The sequence below is a fragment of the Scyliorhinus torazame genome, chromosome 9 (genome assembly GCF_047496885.1).
Source record: "Scyliorhinus torazame isolate Kashiwa2021f chromosome 9, sScyTor2.1, whole genome shotgun sequence".
NCBI classification, from domain to species: Eukaryota; Metazoa; Chordata; class Chondrichthyes; order Carcharhiniformes; family Scyliorhinidae; genus Scyliorhinus; species Scyliorhinus torazame.
The window spans coordinates 160,068,546-160,085,702 of record NC_092715.1 but is presented as its reverse complement, the minus strand read 5'-3'; the positions used below and the strand labels follow the sequence as shown (position 1 = coordinate 160,085,702).

Below are 17,157 nucleotides of genomic sequence, written 5' to 3'. Positions count from 1 at the left end.
TTTAAACCGGTGCGTCTGCGAACCTCATCTCACAATCCGACCTCGACACCATCCGGGCCCGACCAAGCATTCTTCCACCGATCTGCCAGCGATCCTGCTGGCCCACGCAACCATCGCAATGGCAGCGATCCCACCATGTGCAGGCAGCTCCTGATCCACCTCTGCGGCGATCGACAGGAATTCGTCGCCCGCCACAAAGACTGAATCTGTAGACTTAACTTTTGTAAATTTTGTGACTGAATCCATCGACTTAACTCTTGTAAATATTGCCTAGTTTGCCATGTATCTACACTATCGACACCTTCCCATGTATATACGTTTGTTCAATCACCGTTTGTATATAGTCAGGCATATATACCTCAGTATTTACTTAACTCAAAAAAAATAGGGGGGAGATGTCATAATGTCCACTCATGTATATAATGAGATGCAGACAGGCAGTGATTGACACATAGAATGACCAGTAAGCATACAACACAGTGCAGCCAATCACCAAACAGGACACTACCACTATAAAGCCAGAGGGCACTAGGTTTCCCGCTGTCTCGGACCCAGCTACTGAGACAGTTAGAGTCCACGAGCTAGCGAGCACAAACACCATGCGGTGCTAGTAAGTCTGGTCAGGCTACTACAAGGTCATTAGTCAGATCAGTATAGTGTTGACCCACAGCTGAATATGTACAGCAGTTCATCTAGTTGAATAAAACAGTGTTGGATCTTCTCCTGTGTTAGTCGTCTGTTTCTAACTTCACTACATCGAGTGCAGTCCACATCGAACCAACCTGCCGAACACATCAGCGGCTGAGACGTTCATGAAGGCAGAAGGCTTGGGACAGAAGTGAGGAGTGGAGCTGGAAGAGAGATCATGGACTGTGATTGGGGAGCTGGAAAACGTATAAATGTTATAACTTTCTTTTCACCGACCTGTATTGTAACTTACTTGACTTCACATTGTCAGAGAGTTTAATTTTTGTTTGGTTTGGTTGGCATTTTTGTTCCTTTTTTGTTGTTGCAATGGTTATATGCTATTTTATTGAATTGTATGGGTTAGATTGTTTTTATTTTTCTTCTGGGACTGGGTGGGAGGGGACAGTATGCCTTTTGGCGGGTGGGACACCACCCGCGCTAGCTAACAAAAGTCGGCTAGTGAATGGAGGTGAGGTGAGAGGAGGGCTGCGCACATTGGAGCCTAGTTAGCAGGTTTCGATGAGCCTACGAGGCGAGTAAGTGGGGGGGGAAGAGGATTGATATTAGGTGAGATTTTTTTCGAGGGCAAGTGCGGGGGGGGGGGGGGGGTGTTCTGGGAGGGGTTTGATGTTAATAATGGAAAAGGACGGGTCAGGCTCATGGCGTAGGGCCCGGTGGTATGATGATGGTGGATAAGAAGGGGTGGGGGGATGAGAGACTCCCAGTTAGGATAGTCACGTGGAATGTGAGGGGTTTGGGAAGCCCAGTCAAGAGGTAAAGGGTGCTTACACATCTTAAAAATTTGAAGGCTGATGTAGCAATGTTGCAAGAGACTCACTTGAGGGTGAAGGACCAGGTGAGACTTAAAAAGGGCTGAGTTAGTAAGGTGTTTCACCCGGGATTTTACAGAAGGGCTCGAGGGGTAGCAGTAATGGTCAGTAAAAGGGTACGGTTCCAGTTGCAGAAGGTGGTTGCAGATCAGGAGGGTAGGTATGTGATTGTGACAGGAACGCTGGAGGCTAGTGGAGCTGTTAAGTGTATATGGTCCCAATTGGGACGATGTGGGATTCGCGAAGAAGGTGTGTGAGGCCATCCCCAACTTGAACACACACAAACTGATAGTGGGGGAGGGACTGGTACTTAGTGCAGGAGCCAAGATTGGACAGGTCACAGCCGCGCTCACTGGTCCTGTCAGGGGGCGCAAAGTGCCAGCTGGGCCAAAGGTGGAAATGGGAGGAGTGGACCTTTGGAGGTTTCTGCACCCGAGGGAGCGGGAGTACTCGTTTCTCTCAGCGGTCCATAACGTGTACTCACGGATCGATATTTTCATGGTGGGGCAGTGCTGCTGGCTGGGGTTAAAGTGTCGGAGTACTCGGCAATTGCAATATCAGATCATGCTCCGCATTGGGTGGATGGTACTGGCGAAGGGGGTGGTACAGAGACCAGGGTGGAAGTTAGATGTGGGACTGTTGGGGGACCGAAGGTTCTGTGACAAAATTGAAAAAGTAATCGCGGAATATGTAGGTTTTAACTGCACGGGTGAGGTGTCGAAGGCGGTTGTCTGGGAGGCTTTAAAGGCACCGGTGAGGGGTGAGGTGATCTCATTCAAGGCTAGGCTGGACAAAGAGGAGAGGCTGGAAGGTCAGATGGTAATAGATGAGATGCTGGAGGTAGACAGGAGGTATGCAGAAGATAGGGACCCAGCGAAGTTGGAAAAGAGGAAGGAACTCCAGGCGAGCTTTGACTGACTATCTACCAGGAAGGCGGTACTCCAATTGAGGCGAGCAAGGGGGGTGGTTTACGAGCATGGAGAGAAGGCAGGGCGTATGTTGGCGAGTCAGCTCCGGAGGGAGGCTGTGGAAGGGAAAGTGTCCATGTGGTGGACAGGGCAGGGAATCTGGTGGTAGCTCCAGGTCAGATTAACAAGGTCTTTAAGGAATTCTATGAGAGGTTGTACAGGTCAGAGCCACCTTGGGGAGACCGGGAGTTGTAGCAATTTCTAGATGGGCTGGAGTACACGAGGTTAGGGGAGGGGGACAGGGCTACATTAGAGGGGGCAATAGTGGAGCAGCAGATAAAAGATGCGATTGGGAGGATGCAGTCGGGGAAGGTGGCAGGGCCGGATGGGTTTCCGGTGGAATATTATAAAAAATTCAAAAATAAGCTGGTACCGCTGTTGGTGGGGATGTTTGAGGAGGCGATAGGGAAGTGGGTGTTACCACAAACTCTGGGCAGGTATCGATTTCCCTGTTACTTAAGAAAGATAAGGATCCGACGGAGTGTGGGTCATATAGGTCAATATCACTTTTAAATGTGGACGCAAAAGTATTGGCGAAGGCAGGTAAGCTAGCGGAGTGCCTCCCGAAGGTGATAGGTGAAGATCAGATGGGGCTTGTTAGAGGGAGGCAGCTCTTTTCGAACATTAGGAGGGTATTGAACGTTGTTATGGCACCGGCGGACGGGAAGGAAACAGAGGTGGTTGTGGCATTGGACGCCGAGAAAGCGTTTGACCGGGTAGAATGTGAGTGCTTGCTGGCAATTCTGGAGTGGTTTGGGTTTGGACCCAGATTTGTGGACTGGGTAAAGCTACTATATAAGGAACCGGGGGCCAGATTCCGCACAAATAACATCAGCTTGGAATACTTTTCTCTCCACCGTGGGACTAGGCAGGGATGTCCTATGTCCCCCCTGTTGTTTGCACTCGCGATTGAACCATTGGCCTTCACGTTAAGAAGTTTAGGGGTATGGAAAGGGATTGTGCGGGAGGGCATGGTGGTGTCCTTATATGCCGATGACTTGTTATTAAACGTGTCGGAACCGAATGAGTCAATAGTGGGAACACTGGAGCTGCTTCGGGTGTTTGGGTCTTTTTCGGGGTACAAATTAAATCTAGACAAGAGTGAATATTTTGTGGTGTCTCGGCCAGGGGTGGGGGGGTTGCCATTCCGTAGGGCAGGGACTCACTTTAGATACCTGGGGGTGCAGGTTGCTCGGGATTGGGGGGGGACTCCGCAGGTACAACATTTCTAGTTTTGTGGGGAGGGTGAAAGCTGACCTGGCAAGGTGGGATGGTCTGCCTATGTCACTGGCAGGTCGGGTACAGGCGGTTAAAATGAACGTGGTGCCGCGATTCCTGTTTATTTTTCAATGCCTGCCGATTTTCCTGCCAGAGGCATTTTTTAGATAGATTGAAGTGATGATTGCATGCGCAGTGGAGGGGGTCTCTTCCGCCTCCGCCATGATGGAGACCATGGCAAAGGCGGAAGGAAAAGAGTGCCCCCACGGCACAGGCCCGCCCGCGGATCGGTGGGCCCCGATCGCGGGCCAGGCCATCGTGGGGGCACCCCCCAGGACCCCGGAGCCCGCCCGCGCCGCCTTGTCCCGCCGGTAAGAGAGGTGGTTTAATCCACGCCGGCGGGACAGGCATTCCAGCAGCGGGACTTCGGCTCATCCACGCCGGGGGGGGGGGCCGCCAACCGGCGTGGCGCGATTCCCGCCCCCGCCAAATCTCCGGTGCCGGAGAATTCGGCAACCGGCGGGGGTGGGATTCACGCCAGCCCCCGGCGATTCTCCGACCCGGCGGGGGGTCGGAGAATCCCGCCCAAGAGGAGAAAGGAATTAGGACACTTAAAGATTTCTTTCTTGAGGGTCGGTTTGCAGGATTGATGGAGCTGGTAGCGAAGTATGGGCTGGAACCAGGGGAAATATTTAGATACATGCAGGTTGAGACTTTGCCAGAAAGGAGATACAGAGCTTCCCAGTAGAGCCAGCTTCCAGATTGCTGGAGGAGGTGCTGACGACAGGGGGACTGGAGAAGGGGGTAGTATCGGTGGTTTACGGGGCTATTTTGGAGGAGAAGGTGCCGTTGGAAGGGATCAAGGCAAAGTGGGAGGAAGAGTTGGGAGAGGGTATGGAGGAGTGGTTCTGGTGTTCCGGAGGGTGAATGCCTCCACCTTGTGTGCGAGGTTGGGGCTGATTCAGCTGAAGGTGGTGTATAGAGCACATCTTACAAGGGCAAGGATGAGACGGCTCTCTGAAGGGGTAGAAGATGTGTGTGAATGTTGCAGACCATGTTCATATGTTTTGGTCCTGTCCAAAGCTGGAGGATTACTGGAAGGATCTTTTTAGGTCATCTCTAAAGTGGTGCACGAGAAACTGGATGCGAGCCCTCGAGAGACCATGGGCGGGATTCAGCGGGAATCGGCGGGGCGGCAACTGTGGCGCGATGGAGTGGCGTGAACCACTCAGACGTCGGGCCGCCCTGAAGGTGCGGAATCCTCCGCAACTTCAGGGGCTAGGCCGGCGGCGGAGTGGTTTGCGCCGCGCCGGCCGGCATGGAAGGGGCTTGGCGCCGTGCCCAACCAGCGGCGAAGGGCCTCCGCCGGCCGGCGCGAGTTGGCGCATACGTGGGAGCACCAGCGTGTGCTGGCTTCATCCCAGCGCATGCGCAGGGGGTTTCAGCTCCGTGTCGGCCATCGCGGAATGTTACACCGGCCGGCGCGGAGGAATAGAGTGCCCCCACGGCACAGGCCCGCCCGCGGATCGGTGGGCTCCAATCACGGGCCAGGCCACCATGGGGCCACCCCCCGGGGCCAGAACCCCGCGCGCCCCCCCGAGGCCGCCCGTGGAGCCAGGTCCCGCCGGTAAGTACCTGTCATTACATACGCCGTCGGGACTGGCTGAAAACGGGAGGCCACTCGGCCCATCGCGGGCCGGAGATTCGCCGGGGGGCCCGGTGCCAACGGCCCCCGACCGGCACGGCGCGATTTCCACCCCCGCCAAATCCCCGGCACCGGAGAATTCGGCAGCCGGCGGGGATGGGATTCACGCCACCCCCCAGCGATTCTCCGACCCGGCGGGGGGGTCGGAGAATCCTGCCCCACATTCGGGGGACGTCATTCTCCGCCGGCGGGAGTCTACGTTTTGCCGGCGCCCGGGGGTTTCCCGACGGCGTGGGGCTGCCCCACAATGGGAAACCCCATTGACCGGCCGGTGTTACGGAGACTCCCGCCGGCCGGTCGGGGCAGAAATGTGGCGGGGCGGGTAGGAGAATTTTGCCCGGGGTGTCGGACCAGCCGGGGTTGGATGCGAGTGCCGAGGCAGATGTTGTAGCCTTCACCTCATTGATCGCCGAAGGTGGATCCTGTTAGGGTGGAGATCAACCTCTTCACCCTGTGCCCTAGCCTGGCAGGGGACCTGCTGGAATTTCTGACGCTTGAGAAGGTCAAATTTGAACTGAGGGGAAGGATGGAGGGGTTCTACAATTCATGGGCGTCATTCATTGTGCACTTTCGAGAATTGGATTACATCGAACATTAGGCTGGGAGGTTTGGGGGGAGAGGGACTGTATGTGTTAATGGTGACTATGGGTGATTCCTGATTCCTTTTTGTCATTTGTTTATGTGAACATGTGGGCTAGTGTTTGGGGGTTTGGTGGAAGGATGGGATAATTGTTATTGATATGGGGAGTGACATTACATTCGTTACTGATTATTGTTTATTGTTGGGTGTAAATTTGGGCGAAAATGTGAAAAAGGAGAATAAAAATATTTCTTTTAAAAGAGCCTGTTTTCTGTTTTGGAGTATATTTTAAAGTAGACTTCTTCTATTCATGTTTGTTGGTATTTTAACAAAAATAAATTACACCGACACCATCTATTGAAAAAGATCTGTTTGTATTCCGGTCACAGTACTTCATGGATCAAATAAAAGAAGATGAAAAAAGGTACTATCCCAGAGGAGAGGGAGGAGATGATCTTAAATCTCACTAGCAATACCATCCCTATTACCCTGCTACGTTGGCAAATCAACAGATAACCCCAATCAGCTGGCACTCGCTTTGGTTGTCCTTTGCTTTGAGGGTGATGTTTACTCAGGGTCATGAGTTCTTGCCATGTTGTATGCATATATTGGGACACAAGTTTCCATCAGACTGTGTTAGTTTGCCAGTGCAACCCATTTGAAATCATTGTTCGTTCTTTGGGTGTTTCTTTCTGCTTGAGTGCCATGGAATGACCATCGGAAAAAAGAAGAATCCCAGCTGTCTTTCCTTGACTTCAACATGCTGTTGCTGACTTTCCAGCCATCAATATCTCGGGGTTACCGTAGAACCAGAGCTAAATTGGAGTAACCATATTAACAAACTGGTTACAGGATTAGTGCACGGGTCTGTCAATTTTAAGGCATCAGCAATGACCACCAGTGTGGGGGGAGGACGGGATAGGAATCCCACTCTGCCTCCAATTGAGGCCAATTTAGACAGCTTAAACGCTTGTTTAGCATTTGTAAAGATTTGAATTTAAATTTCCATTCACAGGTTACCCATGTCGTCAGAGACTGACCAGTTGAAGGCAGGTGGGTACAAAATGGGAAGCCAGTCATGGCAGTCTAGGGCACCAATGATTGCACATATATGGCCATAAAGATACAAGCAGCTGCCCAGTGAGATTCACAAACAGGAAGAGCTTCCACTCCCTCAACGTCAAATGATCTGCAACCACAACAAGAGTTGCCTATCTGTGTCTATTGAAATCCCTGGCAGCTGCCATGATTCCTTCATCCTTCACCAGTCCACACTGCCTCAGATCTTCACTCCAACCCTAATGTGGGTGGTTAGATACTACAGGAAAAAGAAATAGCTACTCATTCCTCTACCAGAGCCCGAGACAGAGGCGCAAAACGATACAACCAATGCCACATGCTCAGCAGGATAACCATTTAACTGGCCAGCTGGCTTCTGAAGATTTGATTTTGGTGCCCAGATCAGTCGGGTGGTAGATTTCCATAAAGTGGCTTTTCAGAGCGATGTGGACCTTGAGGGCAGTGAAGCTCCGGTTGAAGAAAGCTCATCGGAGAGGATGAGGAACAGGAGGTAAGAGAGCACAGGAGGAACTGGAGGTGGAAAGAGATGGCGCTGAGAGGAGAGAAATGGCACTCCAGCTGCATGAAAAGGTGGCCTCCCCCTACCAATCTCTGGGAGGAGGCCCTCCCTCCGCTCTCTCACGGCCTCCAGAATTGGATCCAAATCGGCATTGATGAAGTGAGGGTCTGTCCTACCCTGGGAGCCAGGCCTCTGGCTTCCCTATGATATCTCACATCCCTCTGAAGTGGAAGGCTTTGGCACAAACTACAAATCTCTCCCTCAGGACATCAGCAAGGATGGTTGCTGTGGGTTGTCTGAATGAGTCACACAATTGATATGATCCATCTCTATTCCCATCCCGACTCGCTCTAAATGGACAGCAAACCTATCTCCACATCAAATCGGTGCCCACCCTTATGAAAATCTGTTCTACCAGAGGTCAGTTTCTGACCAAAAACAGACCCAGCTCTTGTTTCTTGCCACCATAGTGAAAATGTAGTCCATAACATTGAATACCGAGACAGGAAGAGCAGTCATCACCAGACCCCCTCCCCACACCTCCCAAATTATTTTCAGACTGAAATACATCTGTGTCCGCAGCAATAAAATACGTGGCCAGAACATTTCAGACATTTGCTTTTAATCAAACATATTTTTGATTTACCAGATCATGTACTTTAAAGAAATTAAAAGCTGAGTTGGTTTTACCCTCAATTTGTTGCTGACAGATTTTTAAAATATTGACCTGATATTGACTAAAGCTTTTCCCTGTAGTTGGCACTATTCTTTGAAGATTTATTCACCTCCTCCAAAACTTGGGGTAAAATCTTCCTGCGAAAAGTAATAAAACAGGGTCTACTGAAAAACAGTAAAGAATTTTTTTGTGCTAATGGAGATAATTGATTTTGTGTAAAATATTGCAGTTGTGCTGGACATTTCTGCAATGCAGTTACAGTGTTATTGAAATTCCCTTCATTTTCTCGTCATCAATAACTACTCCATATGCAACTGTCTACATATGCTTTACAGGCAAATTTATCAAACTGAGCTCATTTGTATTGGCATATTAAAACAGGGAATAATTAGATAGCTTCCAATCTTCTGTCTGGCCTTTAAACTGTGGATGGTGCTAATTCTCACCTACTGCTTGCAACTGGCTTAAGGTATGACATTTTCAAAGAACTCTTATACTATTGGTGTAATTGTATTTAAATAATTCAAGTTCTGTCATAATTACATTGTGTTAGAGGCAGACCTAATGGAAATCAAAAGTTATATTACACGCATGTTTTAAAATAACAAATGTTTAGGAACTGAAATGGCTTGCTGAGGCCATAAATGTGCATCCTTGCTGACCGTGAGAAAATTTGCATTTGTTTCATACATGTTTCTGCTTAATGCATTAAAGAGAAAATCTTAAAATATAATTTGACATATTTGATAGTGTGCCACATTTTATAACACAATAAAACGTTATTACATAATAAAAGCTGTTGCTAAAATCCTTTTATCTTTTCTGTCCTGCACTTTCCCACACTGTACTGAATAAACACTGATAAAGGGGTAAAAAGTCAATACACAGATTAGGCTAGTTCCCCAGGAGCAAATAGTACTGTAGGCAAGTACATGTGCAGCTCACATTGGTTTCTTCAATGATATCAATGAGGGAACGTGTGAGTCAGGGAGGCAGTTGCGACACTGTCTGCTCCCAGGGTATCGGCCTAAGTTTGTGCAATGCCACTTCCAAACAATTTTCCCCCTCCAGAGTTCAAATTTGATTTTAACGGCTGAACAATAGCAGATTGCCAGTCGTTTTTACATCGTATCCCATTTGTTGACTTCAACTGAACCAAAAATACAATGCTGAAAGTAACCATTCACTCCGACGGAGTCAGATATGGCTCCGCTCGTGGCACTCTTGTCTTGGCGTCACAAACTTCTGGATTCAAGACCCACTCCAGGGCATGAGCACAAACATCAAGGCTGACACTGCAGTGCAGTAAAGAGAGGGTGCTGCACTATTGGAGGTCTAACTCTCAGATGGGACACCAAGCCAAGCACTCATCTGTCTGCTTGGATAGATGTATAAGATGGAGCTGGAGCGAGGCGACTCTCTGCGAGCTCTCCCTAACAAATCCACTTTTTACTTAACTTACAATCGTTCTAATCTTTTAAAACGTAATTCTAAGCCCGATTATGTATTTTCTTTTATTTCCTTTTAATTTCATGTACTTAATGATCTGGTGAGCTACTCGCAGAAAAATACTTTTCACTGTACCTCGGTACACGTGACAATAAACAAATCCAATCCAATCCAATAGATCCTGCTGCATTATTTCAAAGGAGAGCAGGGGAGTCATCCCGGTCTCCTGACCAAAATATATCTCTCAATCAAAATCACAAAAAAGGACAATCTGGTCATTATCACATTGTTGTTTGTGGAAGTTTAAACAAGGAATGATACAGCACAGGAACAGGCCCTTCTGCCCTCCAAGCCTGTACCGGTCATGATGCCAGCCTTGGCCAAAACCCTCAGCACCTCCTTGTGCTGTTTGCTGTGTGCTTATTGGCTGCCGGTGTTCCCACAATGCAACAGCGACTGCAGTTCAAAAGTATTTAATTGGCTGTAAAGCACTTTGTGATAGCCAATGGTTGTGAAAAGTGTCATCACAATGCAAGTCGTTTTTAAAAAAAATCTCTTTAAAGTGTGGTATAAGGAGATCTGCATCATTAACTCCCAGGGAAGCTCAGGGTCTGGTGTATCTGTTATCCAATGTAATTTCGGTTTCTGCCACCAGAGTCCTACTGGAATTATGATGGAGATGTATTGTAAAGGGAGTGGATTATTGGCCCTGAGGTGTTCAAAACAATTAACTAAGAAGGTCCTATTTTGATTATCTAAAGTTACCGTGGTTTCAGGCATTGTGTTACTTCCAATTATGTTAAAGCTGCAGTCCATTTAATCTTTTACCAATAAGGTTTTGCCATTTTTATGGAGAATTTCCGCATATGAGAAAATCAACGATTCAAGCACAAATCACGCTCAAAAGTGCACTCACTTTGAGATGTGTCTGTTTTCTGCTCAAACTAATTTGTAAATTGCTAAACATAGGAATCTGTCATAAACCAATGTAATCAGGCAGTGTTTTAGAATGCTTTCTTTTATTTTGTTCTTTAAGAATATTCCCTTTTGTAGCTTGTGGTAACTTGGTGCAGTTTATTCAAACAGCTAAAAATGGATTTGTCACAAAACAAAATAGCATCTGTAATTAGAGTGGCTTTTACGACCTATGAGTAATCATATTGTAAATAGCTAAAAATGACTTTTATAAAACTACCCAGAACCATTTGCTAGTTATACTGGTGGTCAGATTCTTAGCAAATAAAAAACTGTTCGAGTGAAAATCTTTTAATATTTTTACTACATATTAAAAATGTCCTTGCACCCAAAAGAACCAGCTTAATTTTATGAGCCTCCTCAAGGACTTTCTTTTTTTAAAATATAAATTTAGAGTACCCAATTATTTTTTTTCCAACTAAGGGGCAATTTAGCGTGGCCTATCTACCTAACCTGCACATCTTTGGGTTGTGGATGTGAAACTCACGCAGACACGGGGAGAATCCACACATACAGTGACCCGGGTCTGGGATCGAACCCGGGTCCTCAGCGCAGCAGGCAGCAGTGCTAACCACTGTGCCATCGTACCACCCCTCCTCGAAGACTTTCTAATGAGTGGAACTTTGCAATTGATCGGGGGCATGACCATTGTGTTCAATGCATTTTGTGAGTGACTAAACTGAAGCAACTTTTATGCTGATTTTGATGATTTCAGACAAATTGCACTGGAAAACTAACACAGCCCTGGTGGAACCTTCTGACCAGTATATGCATACACCATGCTTTACATACATTTACACTTTGCAATGTGCTCATAATGAAATACTAATACTCACAAGTGTCAGGTTTGAGTAAACCATGAGAATTCCTGAAGTACTGCGGGTTTTCAATCACAGGGATCTTTGTCATTCCAATGATAACTGCATCAGGTCCACCTTCTGAGGAGGATGGAGTGTTACTGCCATTGGTTACATGATGCAATGGGCTGGCAGAATCATCATCAGTGCTGATTACTGAAGAGGGTCCTAGGAATAGTTCAAATTTATCAAAAGTATATACATAATGCAATCTTCAGTAGCAGAATCAATATAACAAAAATAGATCAATCAAATCATCAGTCTCTGATATTTTGAAGGAAATCAATGGTAGATTTGGTGAAAAGCTGTGCTCATCACTGTTGGATTGCGACTATTCACTTACCTTGCAGCGGAGCACCACATTTCCCGCCTGGACTTCCGAACTGGGCCTCCTCAAAAATGTGGAATGCACCTGCTTGGGAGTCCTTCCTTCATGGTATAGGAGTGCTAGGGTAGTCGAGCCATATCCCTTTTTGACACGAGGTAGGCTGGCAGGTGGGTAGGTGAGCGGGTAGAGGTTAGATGACAGACGGTCAGAGGGTAAGCGGGGGGTGGGGGGGGGGGGGTTGTTGAATAAGGCTTTGGAGGATGGGTAAACAGTTGGGTGGTCAGAGGGTTTGCTGGGGGATGTGAAGGTAGTCCAAGGGTAGAGGCCTAGTCAGAGTTGCGGGAGGTAGATATGGGGCAGGTTATTTGCGGGGTCTGGGGAGTAGTTGGGGTTGGGATTAGTCGGGGTATTGTGAGGGTACTCAGGGGTTATTGGCATGGAGTCTGGTGTTTAGTATGGAATCATGGGGAGGAGTCAGGGGTGGGGGTTGGTCAGTAATATAGTCACCCAGAAGTTAGAACTGGTTTTAACTAACTTTCCCTGTGTAACGTCTGGCGGTGAGTCCGAACCATCCGAAGTCTCTGATTCTAACTCAGTTTCGGACGGCAGCAGATGCAGGAGAATTGCCCAATGGAATTTTAAACTTCCTGGGCAATCCCGATGGAATCATTGCATTTCTGAGGGGTGCATCTTCCAGGGTAACTTTTGGATGTGACCATCTGGAGACCAGAGAATCAGGGCCACTGTTTAACTTTCTGGAGAAATGTATCAGCATTCCATTAATGGTTAAGCTCTGCCATTTTCCACCAAAAGAATTGAAAACACACTTTGTATAATTAGCATGTTCTGTATATAGTGTTTATATTGCACAGAACAATCTCAACTCCCCTACCTGCCAATTTATCCAGCTCAGAAACCAATTCAAAAAAGCTGCCAGACACAATAAAACTGGCAACCTTAAAACAGTGCTACGTTGAGCCCCTGAAGTGGCCATAGCTTTACATGACTAAAGATTAATTTCCTTTTTATTCCATTAGATTTCAGAATTTTACACTGTTTTGGATCACATGTTCGAATTCAATATGTTTGCCTGTGAAATCTGACAGCCTCTCCTATGACATGTAACAGGTAATTACAATGAGAGAGCATTGGAACATAAGCTTGTCTTCAGATCCAGAACACCCAATATTTCACATAAAAATGCATTGTCGTTCTAGAGTTAGATTTCAAAATAGAGATATGAGTATGATTTATTTCATGCAGTGTTTGGGGAAAAAGATCACTGAAGATTTAGATTTTTGACATTTTTTTCAGCAATTTGCTCTTTAAACCAAAATTGATGGTTAGTGAAATGCATTAAATGTTCAGCGGAGCCTGCCAACAACACAACATCATCCATAAAAAGGCACATACTTAAAAAAGGCCCAGAAATAATGCTCCAAGTCCATTCATTATAACATTATTGATGAAAGCATGGGGCCCTATTTACCTGCCTCGTCACGTACGACTTGGTGATGAGACAAGGCCATTGAATCTTGTGAGGGGGCTCTTGCAATGATTCGCAATGCTCGAAATGTCTTGTGAGATTCAACAAAATATCACGAGATACCACGATCTGCATCCCCCCCCTCACTGGAAGTGATCCAGATTAGCATATTTTTATTAGCCATTCAGCTTATTTACATATATCTGTGCCAGATTATCCTGGAGCCCGGGAACTAACGGCCGCAACTGGGAGGCCTCACCAGGGCACCTTTTAGCACTGGTCCACACAAACGAGGACCAGGTGTAACAGCACCTGGGGAGGGGGGTCTTCCAGGCCATTAGATACCAATGGGTGGTCAGGCACTGGACACGGTGGTGCCCTGGCACTCCTGTGACCCGGGCACCGCTAGCCTTACATCTTGGCACTCCACCCGGGCACCCTGGCAGTGCCACCCCAAAACTGCTGGGGTGCCAGGCTGGCAGTGTCAAGGTGCCCAGATGCCAGGTTGCCCATGCCAGGAGTCGGGCCGGGAGGGCCTTGCACATAGGAGGTGGGGTGAGGGGTGTTCGAGGATCCTGGAAAAGGTAAGTTGGATGCAGTGGGGGGGTCCAGAGGCCTCAGTGGGATCCCAACGAGGGTCAAAAGATAGGGGCGACATTTAAAATTGGCATCCTGATCTACGAGTCATCCTCCTGCACTGGTGAGCTCAGCTCGCCAGTACAGGAAATGATGCAAGTGCAGCCTCGACAGGCTGATCCCTGTCAAGCACCCAAAAAACGGCAAAGTTCTGCACACACCAAGAAACACCCCACTAAACCTGCCCGAAACAGGACTCTGTTTTTGTCCCATTGAACTTCGCCCATTGATTAGGATCAGTCACAATGAACAATCTTGCTTCTGGCTAAAACATCACGGAGGAGTCTGTCCACTATCCTGACAGCTGTGTGATCTTTATTTCAATTTGGTATGATCCTTATCTTCCTCAGTTCTTTCTCATGGATTTTTCCTTCTCAATAGATCATTGGTGGGATTCTCCGTTGCCTAAAATTGTGTTTGCCGATCGGGCGGAGAATGGATTTCCGAGTTGACACCGGGGTCTGTGCCGGTTTAATGCCACTCCACCATACTCCGACCCCTCCAAACTGGCGTCATTGTGATGCGCGCCATGTGCCATTTCAATGCCGTCAGCGCGTCATCGGTTGGTCCACCCGTGATGCTCCGTCCCAATGGGCCGAGTTCCCGACAGTGCAGGCCATGTGTGGTCCCACCATGTGGGAACCCGGCGTGGCGGCTGCGGACTGTGTCAAGCGCCACCACCCTCGGCCGGGATACGTGCCACTGGCCGGGGGGCTTCTGCAAGGGCTGGGGGGACTGGTGGGGAATGGCCAGGGGGTGGGCTGTGGGGTCACGGATGACAGGTTGGGGTCGCGCACTGCCAGCGCCATGTTGTACGGTGCGACCAGTGCAGGTTGTCAGCTGTGCGCATGCGTGACCCAGGACCCGGCCATTCCATGGCCATTTCCAGAGTGATCCATGTGCATTTCACGTGGTGCCAGTGGTAGCCCCTCACCGGTACCGGAGTCGGTGAGGGGTTTGCGCCGATTTGCCGGTAGTTAAACGCCACAGGTTTCACGCCAGCTTCGGCACTTAGCCGCAGAAACGGAGAATGCAGCCCTATATCATTGTTGAAAGTTCTAAAATATTTACTTAAATGTCTGCCACTGCTTCGCTACCATCCTACGTTTTAACCTGTCTTCATATCCTTGTAATTGCCTTTAATTAAGCTTAGGACAATAGTCTTAGACCCACTTTCTCACCCTCAATTTGAATGTGAAATTCCATCACATTATGGTCACTGTTGCCTAAAGGTGCCTTTACTATGAGATCATTAATTAATACTGCATCAAAAATAATTGGTGGGCAGGGAAAGGGCAGTTGGTCCATCAAGCCTCATACTCATGTTTTCTAGTTCTGGGCGCACAATGTTAAATAAAATGCTTTTAAAGAACATAAAATGTTAATATCTTACCAATTCTTCTATACCTCTGTTCCATCTCCAAAGATGCACTGCAACAACTTGCCAAAGACTCCTTTAGCTACACCTTCCAAATCCGTGACTTCTACCGTCTCGAAGGACAAGAGCAACAGATGCATTGGGATACAATCACCTGCAAGTTCCCCTCCAAGACACATACCAGCCTGACTTGGAACTATGCCGCTGTTCCTTTACTGTCGCTGGGTCAAATTCCTGGAACTCCCTTCCCAGCTGCACCATTGTTGTGCCTACACCACATGGACTGCAGAAGTTCAAGAAGGTAGCTTACTGCCACCTGCTCAAGGGCAATTAGGGATGGGCAACAAATGTTGGTCTTTCCACCAATGCCCACACCCCAAGAACAACTGAAAAAAATACACGGCAGAGCTTTTTATGACCATTGAAATATTTCTGAAGTGCTGTCACTGTTACCATGTAACTATTTTGTTTACATAATCAATCTTGCTGGAAGCTTATAATAGTGAAAACAGGTTCAGTTCCATGAGTGTTTCATGGAGCTTTAAGTACCAGTTCATCCTTGTCACTCTGAGAATGATCTTATAATTGACTTATAAATGGTTAAAATAACTTGTTTCAACATCAAATGAAGGACACATTACATTCTGCAGGATCGAAGTTCTCCTGTCAACATTGCTCCTCCTGCTAAAGAGCAATTTCTCAAATAATAATGGAGAAGAAGAGTCAGGAAAATAATAGTGATAGGAGATTCAATGATAAGGAAAAAAGACACAATATTGTGTTGCCTCCCCAGTGCCAGGGTCAAGGATGTCTGAGAGGGCTAGGTGAACAGCCAGCAGCCATGGTCCAAATTGTTCCAATGGTACAGGCAGAAAGAGAGATGAGGTCCTATGGGCAGATTCTAGGAAGCTCGGAACAAAATTAAAAAGCAAGCGTCAAGGTTAATCATCTCTAGATTACTCCTGATGTTATGCATAGTGCATGCAGAAATAAGAGATAGTGCAGCTGAATGGGTGGCTGGTGAGAGGGCTTTAGAAATGATTGCTATTGCTAAAATAGAGCTTACGAAGGGCAGGATTGGCAGCTTATTATTCTTGGTTACAGGGTTATCGGACAGGATAGAGAAGGGGAGAAAAAGGGGGAGGAGAGGTCACAATATTGGTCAAAGAAGCAATTACAGCTGTGAGGAGGGATGGTATGCATGACAAGGAATCAAATGAGACCGTATATGTGTTGAACTGAGGAACAAAATGTAGCAATCACACTGCTGGAAGGAACTATAGATTCCTAAAGTGTCAGAAGGCCATATAAGAGCAAATATATCAGCATACTGGGAAGTGCGGCAACAATATGGGCATAAATAGTAGGGGCTTTCATCAACCCTAATATTAACTGGGATACATTCTGTGTAAAAGGTATTGAGAAAGCAGAATTATTAAAATGCTTTCAAGATCATTTATTTTGTCAGTATGTAGCAAGCCATACACGAGTGGGCAGTTCTGGACTTACCGTTAGAAAATGGATCTGACCAGGTGCAAGGTGTATACGTGAGAGAACATTTTAGTGGCAACAATCATAATTCAGCTGGATTGAGAGTAGTTATGGGAAAGGTAAAAATAGTCGGAGAGTTCAATTTTAGACGAGAGAAAGGCTAATTTTACTAAGCTGAGATGCGATTTGGAAAAAGTGGACTGGGAACAACTGCTTGAAGGTAAATCAGTGAGTGAGCAATGGAAGCATTCAAGGAGAAGATAAAGAGGTTTCAAGTATGTTGAGAACAATATGTTCCCACAAAGTAAAAGGTA

At 47.3% G+C, this 17,157-nt stretch overlaps 1 protein-coding gene across 3 annotated transcripts in view; it reads right to left on the bottom strand.

The window, feature by feature from the left end:
• Positions 1-17,157, bottom strand: part of ntrk2a (neurotrophic tyrosine kinase, receptor, type 2a) — a 358,867-nt gene that overhangs the window by 105,102 nt on the left and 236,608 nt on the right. For all 3 annotated transcript variants that reach the window (XM_072516690.1, XM_072516692.1, XM_072516693.1), the window contains exon 12: positions 11,504-11,692. In XM_072516690.1, coding sequence (XP_072372791.1) covers positions 11,504-11,692 — 189 coding nt within the window. The remainder of the gene's footprint in view (positions 1-11,503; positions 11,693-17,157) is intronic.